This window comes from Triturus cristatus, chromosome 10 (genome assembly GCF_964204655.1).
Source record: "Triturus cristatus chromosome 10, aTriCri1.1, whole genome shotgun sequence".
In the NCBI taxonomy this organism is placed as follows: domain Eukaryota; kingdom Metazoa; phylum Chordata; class Amphibia; order Caudata; family Salamandridae; genus Triturus; species Triturus cristatus.
The window spans coordinates 985,281,690-985,300,745 of record NC_140593.1 but is presented as its reverse complement, the minus strand read 5'-3'; the positions used below and the strand labels follow the sequence as shown (position 1 = coordinate 985,300,745).

The 19,056-nt window shown below is 46.0% G+C and overlaps 1 protein-coding gene across 5 annotated transcripts in view; it reads right to left on the bottom strand.

Annotated features, from left to right (window-relative positions):
- USP22 (ubiquitin specific peptidase 22) overlaps positions 1-19,056 on the bottom strand; it is a 570,028-nt gene that overhangs the window by 26,312 nt on the left and 524,660 nt on the right. For all 5 annotated transcript variants that reach the window (XM_085628912.1, XM_085628913.1, XM_085628914.1 and 2 more), the window contains 2 exons: positions 2,929-3,020; positions 4-66 (listed from right to left, as the gene is read on the bottom strand). In XM_085628912.1, the coding sequence (XP_085485038.1) occupies positions 4-66; positions 2,929-3,020 (155 nt within the window). The remainder of the gene's footprint in view (positions 1-3; positions 67-2,928; positions 3,021-19,056) is intronic.

The following is a 19,056-nucleotide window of genomic DNA, read 5'->3' as shown; positions in this document are numbered from 1 at the left end:
TACTTATTATCGTTGTTGAGACTATCTGTTGGTTGTTGATACTGCCCATTCATTCTGCTCTCTTTACTGCAATACATATAAATACAGATAGTTAAACAAATACCACAACATTCCTCATGTTCACAGAAAAAACATTTCTTTAAAAGCATATTTAAAACAAGAAGACCTCAATTCTGTGGCGGTTAGTTTATGAAAAAGAAAAGCCATATGTGGAGTAAAGTCTGTAAACAATCTGTAGGGCAATGGTATTCGAAAGTATAATTTCTCATCTGAAACACTAGGTATTATTCTGTTCCAAACAGGCTGATATAGTGAATCAGTGGCAAATGGCCAATGGGTCCATCAGAACCAACTTAACAGAAACTCTAACACAAACATAAAAAGTAAAGTAGAATAATAAGTTACTTGCCTGTAAAGGTGGTTCCACAATATTCTCAAACAATCCTGGGCCATTTGAATATTCCCCCCATGTGAAGCTGGTAATGGAATCATTCTGAAAAAAGGAACATTTACGCCTTTAGGCAAGGACTAGAGAAGGACTATTCTTTTTCACCCATAACTCGTTGCGTTACCTCCTAGCACCTTCTCCACATCAAATTCTGAGCAACACTCAAAATTGGGCAGCATCACGTCCAAATCAAACGAAACACGGAGTTGGTAAGGCTAGGAGAGAAAATTGGGAATCTATTAAAGATATCAATGCTAGAGAGCTACCTTATGAGGCAAGCTGCTTATCCTTTTCAAAACTGGATCTTCTATAGATTCGGGTATTATTTTGATAAAATACCAAATAAAATGTCTTGAAAGACATGTGAAGAGTTGCAGGATCAACAAAATTGGTTTATCGGCACAGTTTGCCCCAATATAACACTGGTCTTCGGCTCACCATCCAATCAGCAATGCTGGGAGAACATCCATGAGAATTTCCATGTGATTGCTTTGTAGATGTCCAGTGGGGGCATGCTGGCCAAGGTGACCCTTCTGATTGAAACTCCTGCCTGCCTTATGGTAGGCAAACTTGATCCAGTGTATGGGACAAATGGATGTGTAGGCCTTGGCTACTGCTGTCTGAAGGCCACAAACAAAAAAACTGTAGACCTGTCTATCCTGGTTTTGTCAGTATGCAATTGAGTGACATGCAGCCTATGTAGCGCTCCTGTTCGAATGGAAACAGACAGGTAATGCTGACAGAGCCTGAGTCGGATGAAGGGGACACCAACATCGGCATGAACTTCAGTTTATCTGCACTGTTGCTTTATCATGGTTAATTCTGATCAATAGATTTTATTGGAGAATAACTGAATCTCTTCTATCTTCTTACCAGAGGTGGCAGCCAGGTAGGTCGCCTTCCAATTAGATCAGTGTCATGAATTGGCTCCAAAAGCTTTGACTTGACACACCAGCACCACCTTAAGCTTTAACCACAACACCAGACTCCTAAATGGAGTAAGCATCCACAGCAAACCTTCAGAAAGTCTCTAATCACAGGTTGAAGGATTAAGGTGCAATAGCCAGGAATCTTTTTGTAGCAAAACACTACCACAAATTGCTCTTGGAGATGTACGTTATAGTCCTTACCATGCCCAACAGATGTGGTAACAGTTCACGAGCTTTGCTGAGTATCAAATCCACATCCTTCTATGAGCACCAGTCACAGAACGTCTTCAAATTTTCAAATTAATTCAAATTTCAATTCATATATAGTGGAAGTAAAACATTTGGTGGAGTTGGCTAGACCTTCCACACATTCTTTGGATAGGCAAGAACACTGAAAATCTAGGACTGTAGTAGCCTTGAGTGGTTGTGAGAAGGTGGATTTTGAGACCGAATCCTGCCCGTTTCCCAGCTCAGCAGATGACAGGTTGCTTGTGTCTGAAAACGAGGATGCATCAACATGCAAAGCAACTCTGGGAACCATGTGCCTCTGAACTAGTTGAAGCCACCAGGACCATCAAAAAACTACATTCTAGCAGTCTGACAATATGGGGACAACAAAGAAATTTCTGGGAATGATTGGTACACACTTCATTGTCTCAATCTAATGGGATTCAGTGGACTATAAAATCAGCAGGGACCAGGGTTAACAAACAAACGCTAGCTCAAGGTATGCCCTGATGGGAATCCCAGTGCAACACATATGCACACACAACATGTGGGACATGCAGCACAAACAACATTGTGAGTAATTAACACCAATTCATTGTCAACAAGAACAGAACCAGCAAAGTGCCTTAATGCAAGAAATGCAAAGGGATATTCATGAACGGTTCAAAGGCCTCAATCAGGAGAACCAGGGTTTCCAAACACAAATAAACCTTTCCAACTAGAAACACTCTTTGAGACTGTAAATACTGAGATGTATGCTCAATGAAACAGAAAATTAAGTTTACAGTGCAACAGACCAGCTTGCAGAAAAATAATCTAGAAAGGGTTGCTGTGCACTTAAGACATACAATATTTTTTTGGTAATGTTAATGGCTTACAAAACAGGAATACTGTTAGTCATTTTAAGGATGACCGATTTCACTTAACGGAGAATATTTTAAAACATGCAGATTTGTAAAACAGTCAATGCTGTAGAATCTTCAAACTATTATTCACAGTACATGGCAACACAATTAGTAATATGAAAGATATGTTAACATAAGAGCAAGAAGAGAGAAGTTATATTTTTGGGAATAAAAGGTAAGGCCACAATGACACAGGATGGTAATGCCACATTGAATCTACAAACAGGGACAATATGGCTTTTTGTCTAAATCTAATCCCTCTGCTTACCATTTTATCTACATTCAAATTAGAGACGGAACTTTAACTAAGGAGGTTACTTCCTTGAAAAAAATGTGGTTATCTGATTCCCAAAAAGAGATATATATATATATATATCCAAAACAGTGGCAGTGCTTTTTATTTCCACTAAGGTCTTACCTGGAGGCCATAAACGGTGTCATGTCCAATTCCAGAGGAAAAGAGACGTATGTAGTGATTTTTCGCCTCAGTTTGGCTGAGTGTTCAAACCGCTAAGACAAAATATATATTCAAATTGTGAAATGAATAGTACAAGGTGAGAGCAAACTTAGAATCTCCCCTTAAAGTGCCCCTTTCATCGTTTTTTTTTCTATTACATATGTTGCAAAATTACATATGTATATCATTCTGTGTGCTAATTACAGCCTATTTTACAGTAAACAATAGTTTAACCCACATTTCTGAATTGCATCACAATGCATAATCAAATGTACTTTCAAAATAGTTACAAGTGGGGTCCTGGAGAGTGGTGCAGAGAATTCTCAACCTGCTACAAGCTACAAACAAGCATTGGCATAGCCAATAGGTCTCGCCTTTGGGACCATATAGGTGGTTAGCAATGCAGCACACAAATAGGTACTATAAGTAGGTATTTTATACAAATAAAATAGGTAAAATTAAAAGGCCCTGGCTAACGACAGACCTAAAAAAAGATACAAAAAATGCAATCTGTTAAATGACAAAGAACTCACCTTCCCAAAAAAGCCTGCGTTTGCGAGAAACGATATGCCTCCCTACCAGACACCACGAAAACCAAGGATAGAAGTTGGAGCGATGCGTATTCATGAACATGCTGTTGAACCAGGGGCATTGCTAGTGTACGAACAGCAAGTCGACAATCTACAAGATTATAAATAGCCAAAACTTGACGCCTTCATTCATTTTGCTTTACCTCCAGTTCTTACGTGGGCGCACACTAACCGCACAGGCACGCCTTTGTAGGAGGACAGAAACAGGACAGCGACATCTCAATATGACACACACAAGAAGGTTGCCCACAATTTGCACATGATGAAGAAAAAAATCGTTTTAAAGTACATTAAATTAATAAATATTCTTGAGACAGGACATAGCTCCTAGACTACTACATGTTTGACATCGATGACACTATGCATCGTTCGTGGGGACATACACTACTCCATTGATTTGGGCACAGGAATGTTAACACCTCACCTAATTGAAACGTGGGTGAGAGCATTTACGTAATCTACGGTGAATCCAGCAGACCTAAATTTTAATTCATCTGTCAAAACATTAAACTGTGCGATTCAATTCAAAACATGAAGCCCACACCTCTAGGAAAAAACTAGAGAAATAACACGTATGCTTTGATGCAATTCAACACACTAGAAATGCAAGAATGTGGGGACTTTGGCTTGTATTCAGTGATGGAAAACACCAATCAAGTTTATTCATTTTTGGCACAGTACCAGATGCAGCAGCCTGAAGACACATTTCATCACCACCGTTTTCGGGAACGAGCATGCCGAGGAAAGCTAGTTGAAAGAGATGATCCATTACCACCTCGTAATATATACATAATGTTAATATACTGATCTCAAACAAAGATCTGCTCCTGACAATATTCGCCTTGGTAAGGGGGGAAGAGAGCTAGAAAGAGCTGCAACAAGCGTGCTTGTAGTTAAAAGGGGCGCAGCCTCCAAATTAATATAATAAAACACGCAGTGGTGAAAATGAAAGCGGGCGTGTAGTTAAAAGGCGGACGGCATCCAACAAAGTTTGTTTATAGACTCATAACACGCTACCTTCTGTAAGCTGAGCGTCAATCGAGTTTCACTCCAAAAGCAGAAAAACACCACATTCCAAAACATGAGCAGCGAAGAAAAATAAAAGCGCAGCTGCGAAAGTGAAAGCGCCCACGCTGTGTTTATTTAGTAACCTGATCAACGACAGGACGAGGAATGCAGCTGCAACCTGCGCGCCACTGATCGCTCCCGAGACCTAAACGCAGTAGGTGTGTACATTTGAAGAAGAGGTGGGACATGCACCCGCCTTTGACCATTTGCGCGCTTTCATTATTGAAAGCCACTTGCAAAGGCCAATCAAATGTGTGGGCAGTCACGCCCACACAGACGTTTGGAGTGATCACAAGAGGCCTCCCATAGAGCACCGCATGCGCGAGGCACGACCTAAAAAGACTGGATTCGTTATAGGAAACAATCAAATCAGAGTGTTTATTTAAAACATGTCTTGAATTATTAGGCATAGAGATCTTTTTGTAAAACCTCAGGATTCAAGTTATAAAAAAATTCAAAAATCTTTAGAAAACATTTGGTTGTCGGTAATTTAGAGGATCCTTTTCAGTATATATATATTAACCTAAATTCAAATGGCTCGCCAACGGTATTCGCACTGAAACGGCGATCTCCTTGAGACTAGTACGCGACAAGTGGGAAGCAGATGTAGGTCGGGAGTTTACAGATAAGGAATGGGATATCATAGTAGGATAGTGTCTCGCAATCCTAGATTTAAATTTATCCAATTGATGGTGTTACACAGAGCCTATTTAACACCGCGCAGGTTGCACACTATGTATCCGGGAGCGAGTGAGACCTGCCCGCACTGTCACGCACCCGACCTGCCCGCGCTGTCACGCACCCAACGCGGGACTGATACACATGGTGTGGGATTGCCCCCGACTAAGATACTACTGGGCGACAGTATGCAAACTACTAGCTGATGTAACCCCGGTGTGCCGTACAGTCACCTTGGAATATTGCATACTGGGATTGGGACCTCAGGGGAAAAAAGGGTAACCCCGCCACCCGTTTTGCTAACCTTGCGCTACTTCTGGCTAAAAGAGCCATAACCGCACGATGGAAAGCTGCTATAGCCCCGTCCCTACAGGGATGGCATGCAGAAATGGTGAAATGGGGAAGGGCTGAGGGGGCTGAACAACACAGAGAGGAGTATAGGGGGCTAAGGAAAACACCTATCTCGCTGAGCTGGAATGCAATGATGGAGGAATATGCCGCGATAGATACATTATCCTACTAGGGTGCACCGTTGTTGTAGCCTGATTGCAGGACCGGAATGCACACGTGTCCAACTGTGGACATGAGTAACTGCAACTATAAACACTTCTTGCCGGACATGCGGGAAGGGGAGGGAAGGGTGGGTAACTTTTTTTGTTTTTTGTTTTTTAGTTAGGTTGTTGGCAATGTATTAAGCACTGATTGATTTAAGTACTCATGGCATGTTGTTATTAGACTCCAGATGAGGGAATAAGAGCTTGCAGCATAAGCACTGGTTTGCAATCGGAGATTCAATTACAGAGGATAGATTATTTAACAATGTCTAGCGAGGATTCACATAATGCATTGGCACTGTCGCTGTGTATTCTTCTATACTGTTTGAGACTGTATGTCATTCTACTATGTGTAACTATGATATTGTACCACGTCATGTTGCCCAAGTAGATGGTTGTGTAAAATCAATAAAAAATAGATTTTAAAAAAAATATATATATATTAACCTAAATTCATGTGGTCAGTTTATTTCCATTTCACTCATGAGAAGTTAAGAACCAAATGCAGAAACCAACCACACAATGTCATGCGCATACATGTTTAATAATGCTATTTAGCCGACCATTGGCCATTGTTAATGCCTGAGTAGATGTATTCGGGCTGGGCTGGTGGGCCAGGAGCTCTTGAGACTCACCCAACATCTTTTCAGCACTCGGAGGGGGAATCGAATCAGGCTTGCTGAAAATGTTTGGTGTTTCTGAAGATGACTAGTTCATCCTGTGGTGAGCAGACCGTCCGTTTCGGTGCCAGCGCCGCTCATGTCCTGGCAAGAGGGACAAGTTACAGGTGGGGGTAGGCCTAGGGATATTGAGAACAGTGCCATCTCTTGAAGTGTTCCTTTCCATCACTTGGGGAGCATCTTCATTATCTGAAGGGTGGTCGGAGCATATGGGTTGCAAAGAGGCCCAGTCACTTGTTGTCGATGGGCTCAAGTATGGAACTGGTGCCACACGTTCAAAAGCTCGTGGAACAGTTTTCTAGCAATGGGTTGGAGGACAGCACATTTGAGGCCGCAACGAGAATCCCAAGACCGGGAGCACACTGGATCACATGCTATCATGATGGTGAAGAAAACAATCAAATGGAGTTGGAGACTTTGTGCATGTACAAACAGAGGAGTTACCACTGAGAACCTCATGACTCAAAAAACTTCTTTGAAGAACAACTTCCAACGCCCGAGCCCAACACTAGATTGCAGGAGTATGCATAACAGGTGTATCTACAGTCACACATGCTATGAACAGTATGTCATCTTCATTTCTTTGGAGAGGTAGTCTACATTGAATTGCTTTCAAGGTACCGAATGCTATTCGAGTAAATTAGCAGTTTGCAGGCAGCTACATGTTGGACTGATGCATAGATCTTGTGGTGTTGCTTCACAAGGAATGAAAAAGTAGCAATTGAAGATGAGCTCCTCCTGGCAGAGGATTTTGCAATGCCTTGCATAGTTCTTGGGGGAATAGGTAGTGCAGTGGCTAGAGCTGCCGACTCGGGAGCCGGGGATCCCAGTTAGAGTCTCGGCATTGGCGCACCATCCTGTGATTCTGGGCAAATCAATTAATGTCCCACATGCCCATGGACAGCGCCAGGATACCGTCACAGGTGATAAGCCGGGCTATATAAATCTACAAACAAACTTTGATAACCAGTATTTAATACCTTAACCGAACAGGATGATGCTGGAGGTGAAAGGGAACTGCATGGTGGTAACTGGGTAAGGATGGAGTTTCCTGTGATGTTGGTGCAAAGATTGCCAACTGGGTGTATTCAACAGAGTGGTGAATCTAGATTCAGTTTGTGCATGTAATACTTGTATCTATTATGATGAACTGGAAGTGGTAGATCATGTGTTTTATTATGACAACAGAATCTCAGACGGTTGAGGTCACACAAGATCCACAGGCTGCTGAAAGCGATGATCGCTTTTAGATTGGAAAAGGCTTCTGTAAAGTTTAAGTTTTATAAGAAGGTGCTGTAAATCAGGTGAACCAAGGAACAAACTCTGGGATAAGGTGAGCATCTGACTAATATGGGATTTGTATCCCCTGGCAGAGCACTCAAGGAAGCTGGTGGTCAATAAGGAGGTCTTGAACAGGAGTGCTACTTCGCCACAAAGTGTCCTGGTGGCACATTTTCTCATGAGGGTTTTATAACCAAGAGGGGTGGTCACATAGGGAGTCCAGACCAGTGATTTTTAGCCATGTTTCACCTGTGAAAAGAGGGTTCAGGCAAGATTCTATGATTGGGTTGAAGATGCTCAGTAGGTTGTTATTGGATTTTTTGTTCTTTAGGCTGCAGAAGAGAGATTACTGAAGTGGTGACAGGAAGATTGGACTAGACGAGCACCTGCCTGCACCAGTGGATGGAGAAGAAGCCCTTGGGAACTGAGGAGAGATCAAACAGGGTGAGACATGGGAGAAAGGCTCTGCTGGGAAGACATGGGCAAGAGGTAGAAGTTGGGGGGGGCAGGCTAGTTGAAGGATGGGAAGGAGGGAGTGTTGTGAGGAGGTGTTAAGAAAAAGAGCGTGTACAGAGATGGATCAATGGGAACAGTCCAGCCCGAACTGCCAGGCCAGGTCCTCCCTGGACTGGAAACAAGCATCCTAGGACAGGTTTCGGAGTTTCACCCCGCTTCAGCCAGGATAGCTTGATTCCAGTGGCATGGAGAGCACGGGACTCGCGTCTGAGCATACCCGTCCCACTCGGGGTGACGAATGCAAAAAGAACTATTGGACAGAATGCAAAACATTCCGTCCATCAACTGTGTGTCTTTTGCTTTCTCGCCCTAAGTGTGCCAGGTATGCTCAGACGCGAGTCCTGGGCTCACTGTGCCACTGGAATTAAGCTATCCTGGCTAAAGAGGGGTGAAACCCCGAAACCAGTCCTAAGATGCTTGTTTCCGGTCCAGGGAGGACCTGGCTTGGCAGTTCGGGCTGGACTGTTCCCATGAGGCACAGGGTTAAGACTGATTTGCATATAGCCAGGTCTAAACTGGGGTGGCATGGATTTAACTTAGATCTCTTGACTGGGGGTGAATGTTTTGATTTGTTCTGCATTCCGTCCATCAACTGTGTGTCTTTTAGAGACAGAAATGAGACAGGAGAAAGGACATAGTGGGGGGTGTAAAGTAGTGCAGGATGGGATTTGGTTAAGAGAAGTAGAAGGCATGGCTAAAGAGAAGAGGCTGAGGGCAGAAAAGCAGGGGGAAGTGGCGTGGTATGGTGAGTTACTGTTGTAGTGTGGATGAGCAGGCAGGTAGGTCAGTTTGTATAAGTAGGGAACAATTCAGAAGAGGGGGGTAGATGAGGGTAGAGACTGCGACACTGAAATGTAGATGGGAAAGCAAGAGACACTAAAGGATGATCCAAGAGTTAAACTGTTAGAGTGAGGAGAGAGGTTAATAAAAAGGACCATCAGCCTTTGGGTACTAAGGACATAAGGAAGAAATAAGGTAGGAATATTATTGGGAATAGAATAGTATCAGGACACTAGAATTTTGCATAGAGTTACAGGTATAAGAAAGTACCGGTTTTTGACATGGCAACACCCCCCCCCCCCCCCCCCCCCCCCCACACACTTTTTGCTTGGTATTGGATGTAATTTTGACAGAAGTGCACTGGGTTCCTGCTGTCAAGGTCCCCAGTGCCAGATCTCTTTCCCTAAAACTGGACAATTGTGCCCACAAGTCCCTAGTAGATGGTAGCCCTGGTACCCACTGCGTACTAAAGAGAGCCCCTAAGGGCAGCAGCATGTATTGTGCCACCCTCAAGGGGCCCTTCTCCACACTCATGCAAACTCCCATTTCAGCCTGTGTGATGTGGTGTGATAACAGAACATGGCACACCTCCTGTATGCCATGCCTGTGGACACTGCATACAATATATGTAAGTCACCCATGCAGCACCCCTTAAAGCCGTAAGGGTGCTTTATATTACATGTGTGGACATAACTGCAAGAACAGATATGCCCCAGTGATCTCCAAGTTGATTTATAGACACTGCAAGTAAGCCATGTTAAGTATATGTACTGGTGATCACGAGTTCCCCAGCTACATGATGGCTTCACTGAAACCAAAGATGCTTAGTATCAAACATCTCTTATTAATAAACCCACACTGATTGATTTATTAATACATGCACCCCGAGGGCATCTTAGAGATACCCCCTGAATACCTACTAGTCCACTAGTGTGTTGGCTGGCTGGCTGGTACCGTCCAGCCTGCCCCCAGACTCGCTTCTGACCTCCTGGGAGGTGAGAGGCCCGGTCTCCGAGGTCAGGAACAATGCCTGCTCTGGCAGGAAGTGTTTACACCTCCTCCAAACAGAATAGCTAACAATTAGCATACCAAGGTCGGAGGATTCATAGCCATTTCCGCCTTTGATATGCGACCCCAGCACCCCCCAGACCTGGGAGATGCCATCCCCGGAGGCCCATTTAGCACTAGGGTAGGTGCGAAATTAGCATGCAAAGTAGGCATGGAGCACACCCAGGTCAGTCCCACCCCTAAGGTGAGCTGCCTGATGTGCCCCAACCTAGGAAAACTCTGCCATCTTTGCGATGGCAGAATTTAGGAAACTGGGACAGGGTTAGGCCCACTTCCCACAGGAAGTGTTCATTTAGGGGGCATAGTGCCCCCAAGGGTAGGTAGCCTATTGGCTACTACTCTCCACTTCCCTAAACATAGTATTTAGGGTGCGCTCTGAATCCAGAACTTTGGATTCTACCGACTGTAAATAAGAAGAGGACACTGCAGAGATGTTCCCCGCAAAAGCTAAAGACTGCTGTGGACATCTGGCGCCAAACCGTGCCTGCCACACAGAAAATCGACAACTGCAAAGACCCGACTTGAACTGCACCTGTGCATCCTCCACAAGCCCCTGAGGGTTTCCAGCACTTTGCTAAACAGCCGGCATCTCCATTGGGGTAGAGGAGCTACTTCCCTGCAGCCACCGACCAAGACGTCCAGTTTCAAGAAGCTGCTGTGTACTAAGCAGTAGCCGCCCAGGAGAAGGTCAGCGCATTCAAGAAGGTCTGATACTTCTTCCTGCTAAGTCTGAAGACGCCAGGACCTCCACGAGCCCTCCAGCACCAAACCCAGGGTACTGGATTCTTGCCGCGATAAGAGCTTATATAGTCTATTTCTGACTCTTATGACATCACAGACGAGGAACATCAGCACCACAGAGGCCAGAACAGAGTGGCCCAGCTGTCCTGTTTGTCACCCTTGATGGCCATGACTGATGACAGTGAGCACCATGATGCCAACTACAAACTCCCCTGCACCTGAGCCGCCCGGACCAGGCCTAAGAAAACAGACTGTTCCCCAATTTTCGCAGGATCCTCACGACCAGAGCCCCCCGTTGGGAGCTCCTGGACTTGTCCCAAAGTCCTCCTTGCAGCCTATTTTCAGGTGCCCCCCCGCACCACCCTCCTCCCTTTGTTGCGCAGCTCCCAAGGCTACCAACCCGTCCAGCACCTCTGAACCCAGACTCACTGGGGCAGATGGATAAGTTACTTTCCTGTAATCCTAGTTCTCTTCCAGGGGTATCCTCATCAAAGTCATAAGCACATGAATATTGCCGCCCATGCGCAGGACCCCGGAAACATATAAAAACATATATGTGGAAACCATATATGTAGCTCCATATCCATATCCATATCTCTCTCTCTATCTCTATACCTCTATGTATAATAAATACACAATGCAGCCTTCCATATAGTAGAAATGCTGAGCATTGTTGCAAGAATATCCCTTGCACATAAATACAATTCCAATAAAGCAGGGAGAAAGAAAATACATTTGAAAACTGCTTTAATGTACAGCAGAAACTATAATCCTGCAAAGAGGAATGAAAAACATTGCCAGCACATAGGCTGCATTCTAAAAACATCAGTGTACAAAGCTGAAACGCTAACCCACAAAACACAGAATAAACTAGTACTGTGCCTTTAAGGCAGTCATGCCCCCCAGCTTCCCATTATAAACAGGGGTGACAGTTAGGTCAGTTCTTTGCGGAGATCCGAAGGCCATGGCACAAAGATGACATGTATCTTGATCACTTGCCGGGGAGGCGGGTGGGTTGCTTATGACTTTGATGAGGATACCCCGGGAAGAGAACTAGGATTACAGGTAAGTAACTTATCCTTCTCTTCCAGGGGATCCTCATCAATAGTCATAAGCACAATGAATAGAATAGCAAGCCCATCCCCTCATCCTGCGGGCAAGTGACAAGAGCAAATGAAACATACATTGTTAAAGAAAAATTTCAAAGACTCCAATTAAGCTAGCATTGGAACAGATTCCTCAAGGAGGCTTGGCCTACTTAGGTATCCGCTCTGGAGTCAGAATCCAGACAGTAATGCCTGGTAAACGTATGAACCAACTTCCAAGTTGCAGCCTTGCAAATCTCGGCCATCGGTACATTGTGTAAGAAAGCTATTGTAGCAGCCTTTCCACTAGTAGAGTGATCTTTAGGAGAGGCTAACAGGCTTGTTCGCTAATTGGTAGGCCAATTTAATACAAGACACTATCCACCTTGAAATGGATCGTTTGGAGGCTGGAAAGCCTGTCCTAACAGAGCCGTAGTTTACAAACAATTGATCAGACTTTCTAATGGATTTTGTTCCCTCCAAATAGAATTTGAGATCCCTCTTGAGGTCTAATGAGTGAAGATACCTTTCTGCTGGTGTAGCAGGATTGGGGAAAAAAGAAGGGAGAGAAATTATCTGGTTGACATGGAAGTCAGATACCACTTTGGGTAGGAAAGTAGGGTGAGTTCTCAAAACCACCCTATTGTGATAGGAAAATCGTATACGGTTCTTTAGAGCAGAGTGCTTGGATTTCACTCACTCTGTGTGCTGATGTAATAGCTACCAGAAAGGCTACTTTCCATGTAAGGTGTTGTAACGTGGCCTTATGAATGGGTTTGAAAGGGGGACCCATCAATTTTGATAAAACTAGATTAAACTCCCAAGGAGGAGAAGGAGGAGGTCGGACAGGGGGATAAACCTTCTTCAACCCCTGAAGGAAGTCCTTGACCACCTGAAGTTGAAAGAAAGAAGGTTGGTTAGGTGTTTTTCTATAGGCTGTAATGGCCGCCAAATGAACTTTTATGGAAGTGTATTTCAAACCAGATTTAGCTAAGTATAACTGATACGGCCAGATTACCTCTTCTTGCCCAGTAGTCGGACTCCAAATATTACGCATACACCACAAGTAAAATATTTTCCATTTAAAAGAGTAATAGGTTCTTGTGGATGGTCTCTGACTCCCTCAAAATATCCATGCAGTCCTGAGGAAGGTTCAAATGTCCGTACTGCAGGACCTCAGGAGCCATGCTGCCAAGCTCAGCGAGGGAAGGCTGGGGTGCAGAATCTTTCCTCCCATTTAGGTCAGAAGGTCCGGCCTGCACGGGAGTCTCCTGTGCAGACAGATAGAGAGCTGTAATAGGTCCGTATACCACCATTGGCGAGGTCAGTCCGGTGCTATCAGGATCATCTTCATCCTGGATCGGATGAGCTTGGTCACCACCTTCGGGATAAGAGGAAGGGGTGGAAAGACGTATGCAAACGTCCCGGACCAGTCTATCAAAAGAGCATTCCCTCTCGTTCCTAGTCGGTAGAATCTGGACGCGAAGGCATGGCATTTTTTGTTTACATCGTCTGCGAAGAGGTCGATGGATGGACGACCCCATCGATGAAAAATGTCCACCACCACCTAGTCGTTGAGCAACCAGTCTTCTTGTTCTTCGAAGTGTCAACTGAGAGCGTCTGCTCGCACGTTCTGTTCTCCTGGCAGATGTACCGCCGTGATGGAGTTTCCTGGCCAGCAGCCAGTGCCAGATCGCTTGAGATTCCAGAGACAGGAGGTCAAGAGTGTGTTCCACCTTGTTTGTTTAACCCCTCGATGCTTCCGTCATGAGCATCGGTTGGGCTGTACTCATGACCGAACCGCTCCGTCATGAGCACAGCCCATGGGGGAAGCACTGGCGCCCGCCACGCACTCCCATGAGGTCAGCGCGCACAGCGCGCGCCAACGTCATCAGGAAGCGCTGGACACGCTAGAAACCATTTGTTTCCAGCGCGTCCAGGAGGAGGGTAAGTTTCTGCTGCTCCGGTGGGCCGGGGGCACATTGAGGCATCGGTGGAGAGGAAGGCAAATGCTACTTACCAGTATGCATCTGTTCTTGGCATGTAGAGCTGCAGATCTACACACTGTGCATAGATCGCCATCTGGTGTTGGGCCCGGATGTTGCAGTTTTTCTCTTGGAAAGTCTTTGGAAGTCACGAGGTATGCGACTCCTCCTTTGGATCGTATTGCGCATGGGCTTCGGCTCCATCCTGAGATTGTTTTTCGCCAGCAGGGAAAATGGAGCGTAGTAATAAACAGTGAAGATGCCCATGTATGTTGTATCTAAATAAGATATACTGGAACAGATAAAGGTAGCCTGGTGGGCGTGTGTAGTTCTGCAGCTCTACATGCCAAGAACAGATGCATACTGGTAAGTAGCATTTGCCGTTCGAGGCATATGAGCTGCAGATTACACACTGTGCATAGGTTGTATAGCAGTACCCATCCCTAGCGGCGACCACCAGTATCTGTTGTAGTGGTTTGAAACAATGTTTTGAGTACAGCCTGGCCCACACTAGCTTGTTGCTTAGCCTGCACATCTACACAATAGTGTTTAGTGAAAGTGTGCGGTGTTGACCATGTAGCTGCTTTGCAGATATCATCTAAGGGGATGTTCCCTAAGAATGCCATGGAAGCTCCTATCTTACGTGTAGAGTGGGCTTTAGGGGGAACAGATAGCGGTCGTTTTGCTTTGTGGTAGCAAATCTGAATGCATTTGACAATCCACCTAGCTATCCTAGATTTGGAGATGGGGTTGCCTTTATGAGGTGGTGAGAAGGAAACAAACCGTTGTTTGGTCTTACGAAAGGGTTGTGTTTTCTCGATGTAGTAGAGTAAGGCTCGTTTGACATCTAATGTGTGGAGAGCTCTTTCTGCAACGGTTTGTGGTTGCGAGAAGAATACAGGTAGTTCCACAGATTGGTTTAGGTGAAGGAGAAATTAATTTAGGGAGGAATTTTGGATTAGTACAGAGAACAACCTTGTTATGGTGCATTTGCAGAAAAGGTTCTTGAATGGCGAGTGCTTGTTTTTCACTGACCCTTCTGAGAGAAGTGATGGCTACAAGAAAGGCAGTTTTCCATGTTAGGAATTGAAGTTCACATTTGTGTAGAGGTTCAAAGGGTGGCCCCATTAGTCTAGTGAGAATGATATTGAGGTTCCACACAGGTGAGGGTGGCACTCTGGGGGGAATTATTCTTTTGAGGCGTTCCATGAAGGCTTTTATCGCAGGTACTCGAAAGAGTGATAGATGTTGCATGTTTTGCAGGTAAGCTTCTATGGCTGCAAGGTGCAGTCTAACAAACATGTAGGCTAGGTTGCATCTTTGGAGGTGTAGTAAATAGCCTATGATGTGTTGAATGGACATATCTAGGGGATCGAAGTTATTGTTGTGGCAGTAGACCACAAAACGTCTCCACTTGGCTGCGCAGCAAGTTCTAGTGGTAGGTCGCCTAGCTTCTCTAATGACATTCATACAGTCAGGAGGATGATTCAGATAGCCTAATTCTAGGATTTCAGGAGCCAGATCGCAAGGTTGAGCTGAGCTGGGTCCGGGTGTCCGATCTCTCCATGGTTCTGGGTTAAGAGGCTTGGAGAGAGGTGCAACTTTTGGTGCGGTACTACAGATAGTTCCAGCAGTGTGGTGTACCACGGTTGTCTGGCCCACGTTGGAGCTCCTAGGATGGGAGTGAGGGAGTGTTGTTGCAGTTTGCGCACCACTAAGAGAATGAGTGGGAGAGGCGTAAAAGCGTACGCAAATCTGCCTGACCAGTTCATCCATATCGTATTACCTCTGGACAATGGGTGTGGATATCTGGCGGCGAAGCTTGGGCATTTTCGTGGGTGGCAAAGAGGTCTATCTGTGGATGCCCCCACATTTGAAAGTACGGGTGAATAACTTGTGGATGGAGTTCCCACTCGTGGATTTGTTGTGTTTGTCTGCTGAGCAGATCTACTATAGTGTTCCGGACTACTGGGACATGTTGGGCTAGGAGGAAGATTTTTTGGGCTACGGCCCATCTCCATATGCTCTGTGCTAGTTGAGAGCTACAGAGAGTGTGTGCCGCAATGTTTTTGTATATAGTACATGGCTGTCATGTCGGTGCGGACTAAGACGGCCTTGCCGGAGAGATGCGTTTGAAAAGCCTTTAGGGATAAGAATATGGCTAGTAGCTCAAGAGAGTTGATGTGGAGCAACTTTTGCTGAGGTGTCCACCTGCCCTGCATGGTGTGATGTAGTAGGTGAGCTCCCCAGCCGGAGAGCGATGAGTCCGCTGTCAGTACTATCTGAGGAACAGGGTCCAGGAACGGTCGCCCTTTGGAAAGGTTTTTGGTGGTCCACCACTGCAGAGAGTGATGGGCACGACCGTCTACTAACACCAGATCTGTCAGTTGACCCTGGGCCTGGTTCCATTGGCGCGCTAAGCATTCTTGGAGAGGACGCATCTGGAGTCTTGCATGAGGTACTATGAATATGCAAGAGGCCATCATTCCTATGAGTTGCATGAACACGCAAGCTGTAAGAGTGTTCTGGCTGAAATTTGGCACGTAGGGCCTGAATGTTTGCTATCCTGGCAGGACTGGGGTAGGCTAGCGCTCTTGAGGTGTCTATCGTGGCACCTAGGTATTGCTTTATGTGGGACGGTTGCAGATGGGACTTCATGTGGTTTACTGTTAAGCCCAGTTGGTTTATAGTTGCGTGAGTGTGTTGTACACACTGGTGGTATGAGCTGGCTTTTATTAGCCATTCGTCCAGGTATGGGAAGACGTGTATGTGTTGTCTTCGCAGATGTGCTGCCACGACCGCTAGGCACTTAGTAAACACTCACGGTGCTGTGGTGACTCCGAATGGGAGCACTTTGAATTGATAGTGTTGACCATCCACTACAAATCTGAGATATTTTCTGTGAGCTGTGTGAACGGGAATGTGGAAATAGGCTTCCTTGAGGTCTAGGGTGGTAAGGAAGTCGTTTTGGGAGAGTAGGGGAAGTACCTGCTGAAGTGTGACCATGTGGAAATAGTCTGAATGTATATAGTGATTTCGGGGTCTGAGGTCCAGGATGGGCCTTAGAGTGTCGTCCCTTTTTGGTATGAGGAAATATAGGGAGTAAACTCCCATATTTTGTTGTTGGGTAGGAACTGGCTCTATCGCACTCTTTTGTAGGAGGGAGATTACCTCCTGCTTGAGAAGTGACGAATGTTCCTGTGACATTGGGCGGTGTTTTGGTGGAATGTTTGGGGGGATTGATTTTAGTTAGAGGCAATAGCCTGACCAAATTATTTGTGTCACCCATTTGTCGGAGGTGATAGTAGCCCAGAAATGAAGGAAATTTTGTAGTCTGCCCCCGACTGGAGTGGGATGGTCTGGGGGGAGTGAAGGGAAGTCATTGGGTAGGAGTGGAGGCAGAGCGGGAGGTATTCGTTTTGCCTCTGCCTTTATTGTTGTTACCCCTGTAGCCACCTCTCTCCACCTCTCTGGTATCCCCTAGTGAAGGTGGATTGTGTAGGGGCTTTATATGACATAGAATCGCTGTCAGAGGAGTAGCCTCTAGATGTGCTTCGAAAGGAAGAACGGCGAAAGGAGTGTCTAGGAGGGTGTGACTAAGGCTCCCATGGATTTTGCTGTATTGGTGTCTTTCTTCATCTTCTCAAGGGCTACGTCTACGTTTGGGCCAAAGAGATGTTCTTGGTCAAAGGGGTGGTTAAGGATGGAAGCCTGTACCTCTGGTTTAAAACCGGAAATGTGCAGCCAGGCATGCCTACGCTGGTGTTAATTGCCCTAGAGGTGGTGTCGGCAACATCGAGGGCACAGCGTATGGAGGTGTTGGTGAGGGTTTTTCCCTCCGGGATTAGCTTGTTGGCTCTATTCTTGTACTTGTCAGGGAGGTGCTGCATGATTGCTTCTAGCTCATCATAATGCGCCCTGTCGTATCGTGCTAAAAGCGCTTGTGTGTTCGCAATGCGCCATATGTTGGCCGCCTGAGAAGCTGTTCCCTTGCCAGCGGCATCTAGGAGTTTGGACTCCATCAGGTGGTGGTGCCTCGCCTGATGCTTGGGAGTTTGCACGTTTCCTTGCAGTGGAGACTACGAGGGAGTCTAGTGGTGCGGGCCCTCTGATGTAGGTAGGGTCTGTAGGGGCGGCCTTATATTTCTTTTCGATAAGGGGGTTGATGACCCTGGCTCTGACCGGGTCTTTAAAGACCTCTGGTGCGTGTTTGATAACACCTTTAAGCATGGGCAGAATGGAAGTGGCCCTGTGGGTGGTATCAAAAGTGCCTAGGAGAAAGTCCTCCTCCACGGGGTCTGTATGGAGATCAACTCCGTGGTAGTGTGCAGCCCTATGTAGCAGCTGGTTAAACCCCATTGTGTCTTCGGGGGGGGCGGTCTTTAAGGGTAAATGTCATCCTGCGGGACGTTAGGGACGTCTGTGATGTTGTAGTCGTCCCATGGGTCTGGGGAGCCTGTAGGAGTGGGGTCTCCAGTGGGTTGGTCATGGGGCCCCTCCCCTATGTCTTCATAGACATCGTCATCATCCTCATATGGATAGGGTGTGGGGGAATGATGAGGTGGGGGAGGCGGGGGAGATGGAGGAGGTGGAGGAGGAGGGGGTGAGGGTATTCTCAACGGGGAGGTACCACAGTCCCTTTTCTTTGGAGGTGGAGCCAGGGAAGGCTTGTCCAGCGGCCTCTTTTTGATGCTGATCATCAAATGTCCAGTTTTAGGGTCTTTAGTAAGAGTTTTTTGGAGTGGATCGGGACAAAACAGTTCCTCTATGAGCGGTCATCCGTCGGCGCCGAAGGGGGTCGTAGCCGGTGTTTTTTTTAGTCTTGGAATCATAAGCTCGTTGTTTTGAACTGTGTGGTTTAGACATGTCCGGTTGTTTCCTCTGTTCCGAGATGGCTTTCGGCTTCGAGGTGTGGGAGCCGATGGGTTTGGCTTTCCTGCTCTGTTCCGAAGATGGCGTTGATACCGAGGAGCTAGTGGGCGTCTTCGGCGCCGAGTTTTTCGGTGTGGAAGTCGGCGCGGAGGAAGCCATTTTCTTTTTCGGTGCGGAGTGTTTTTCGGCAC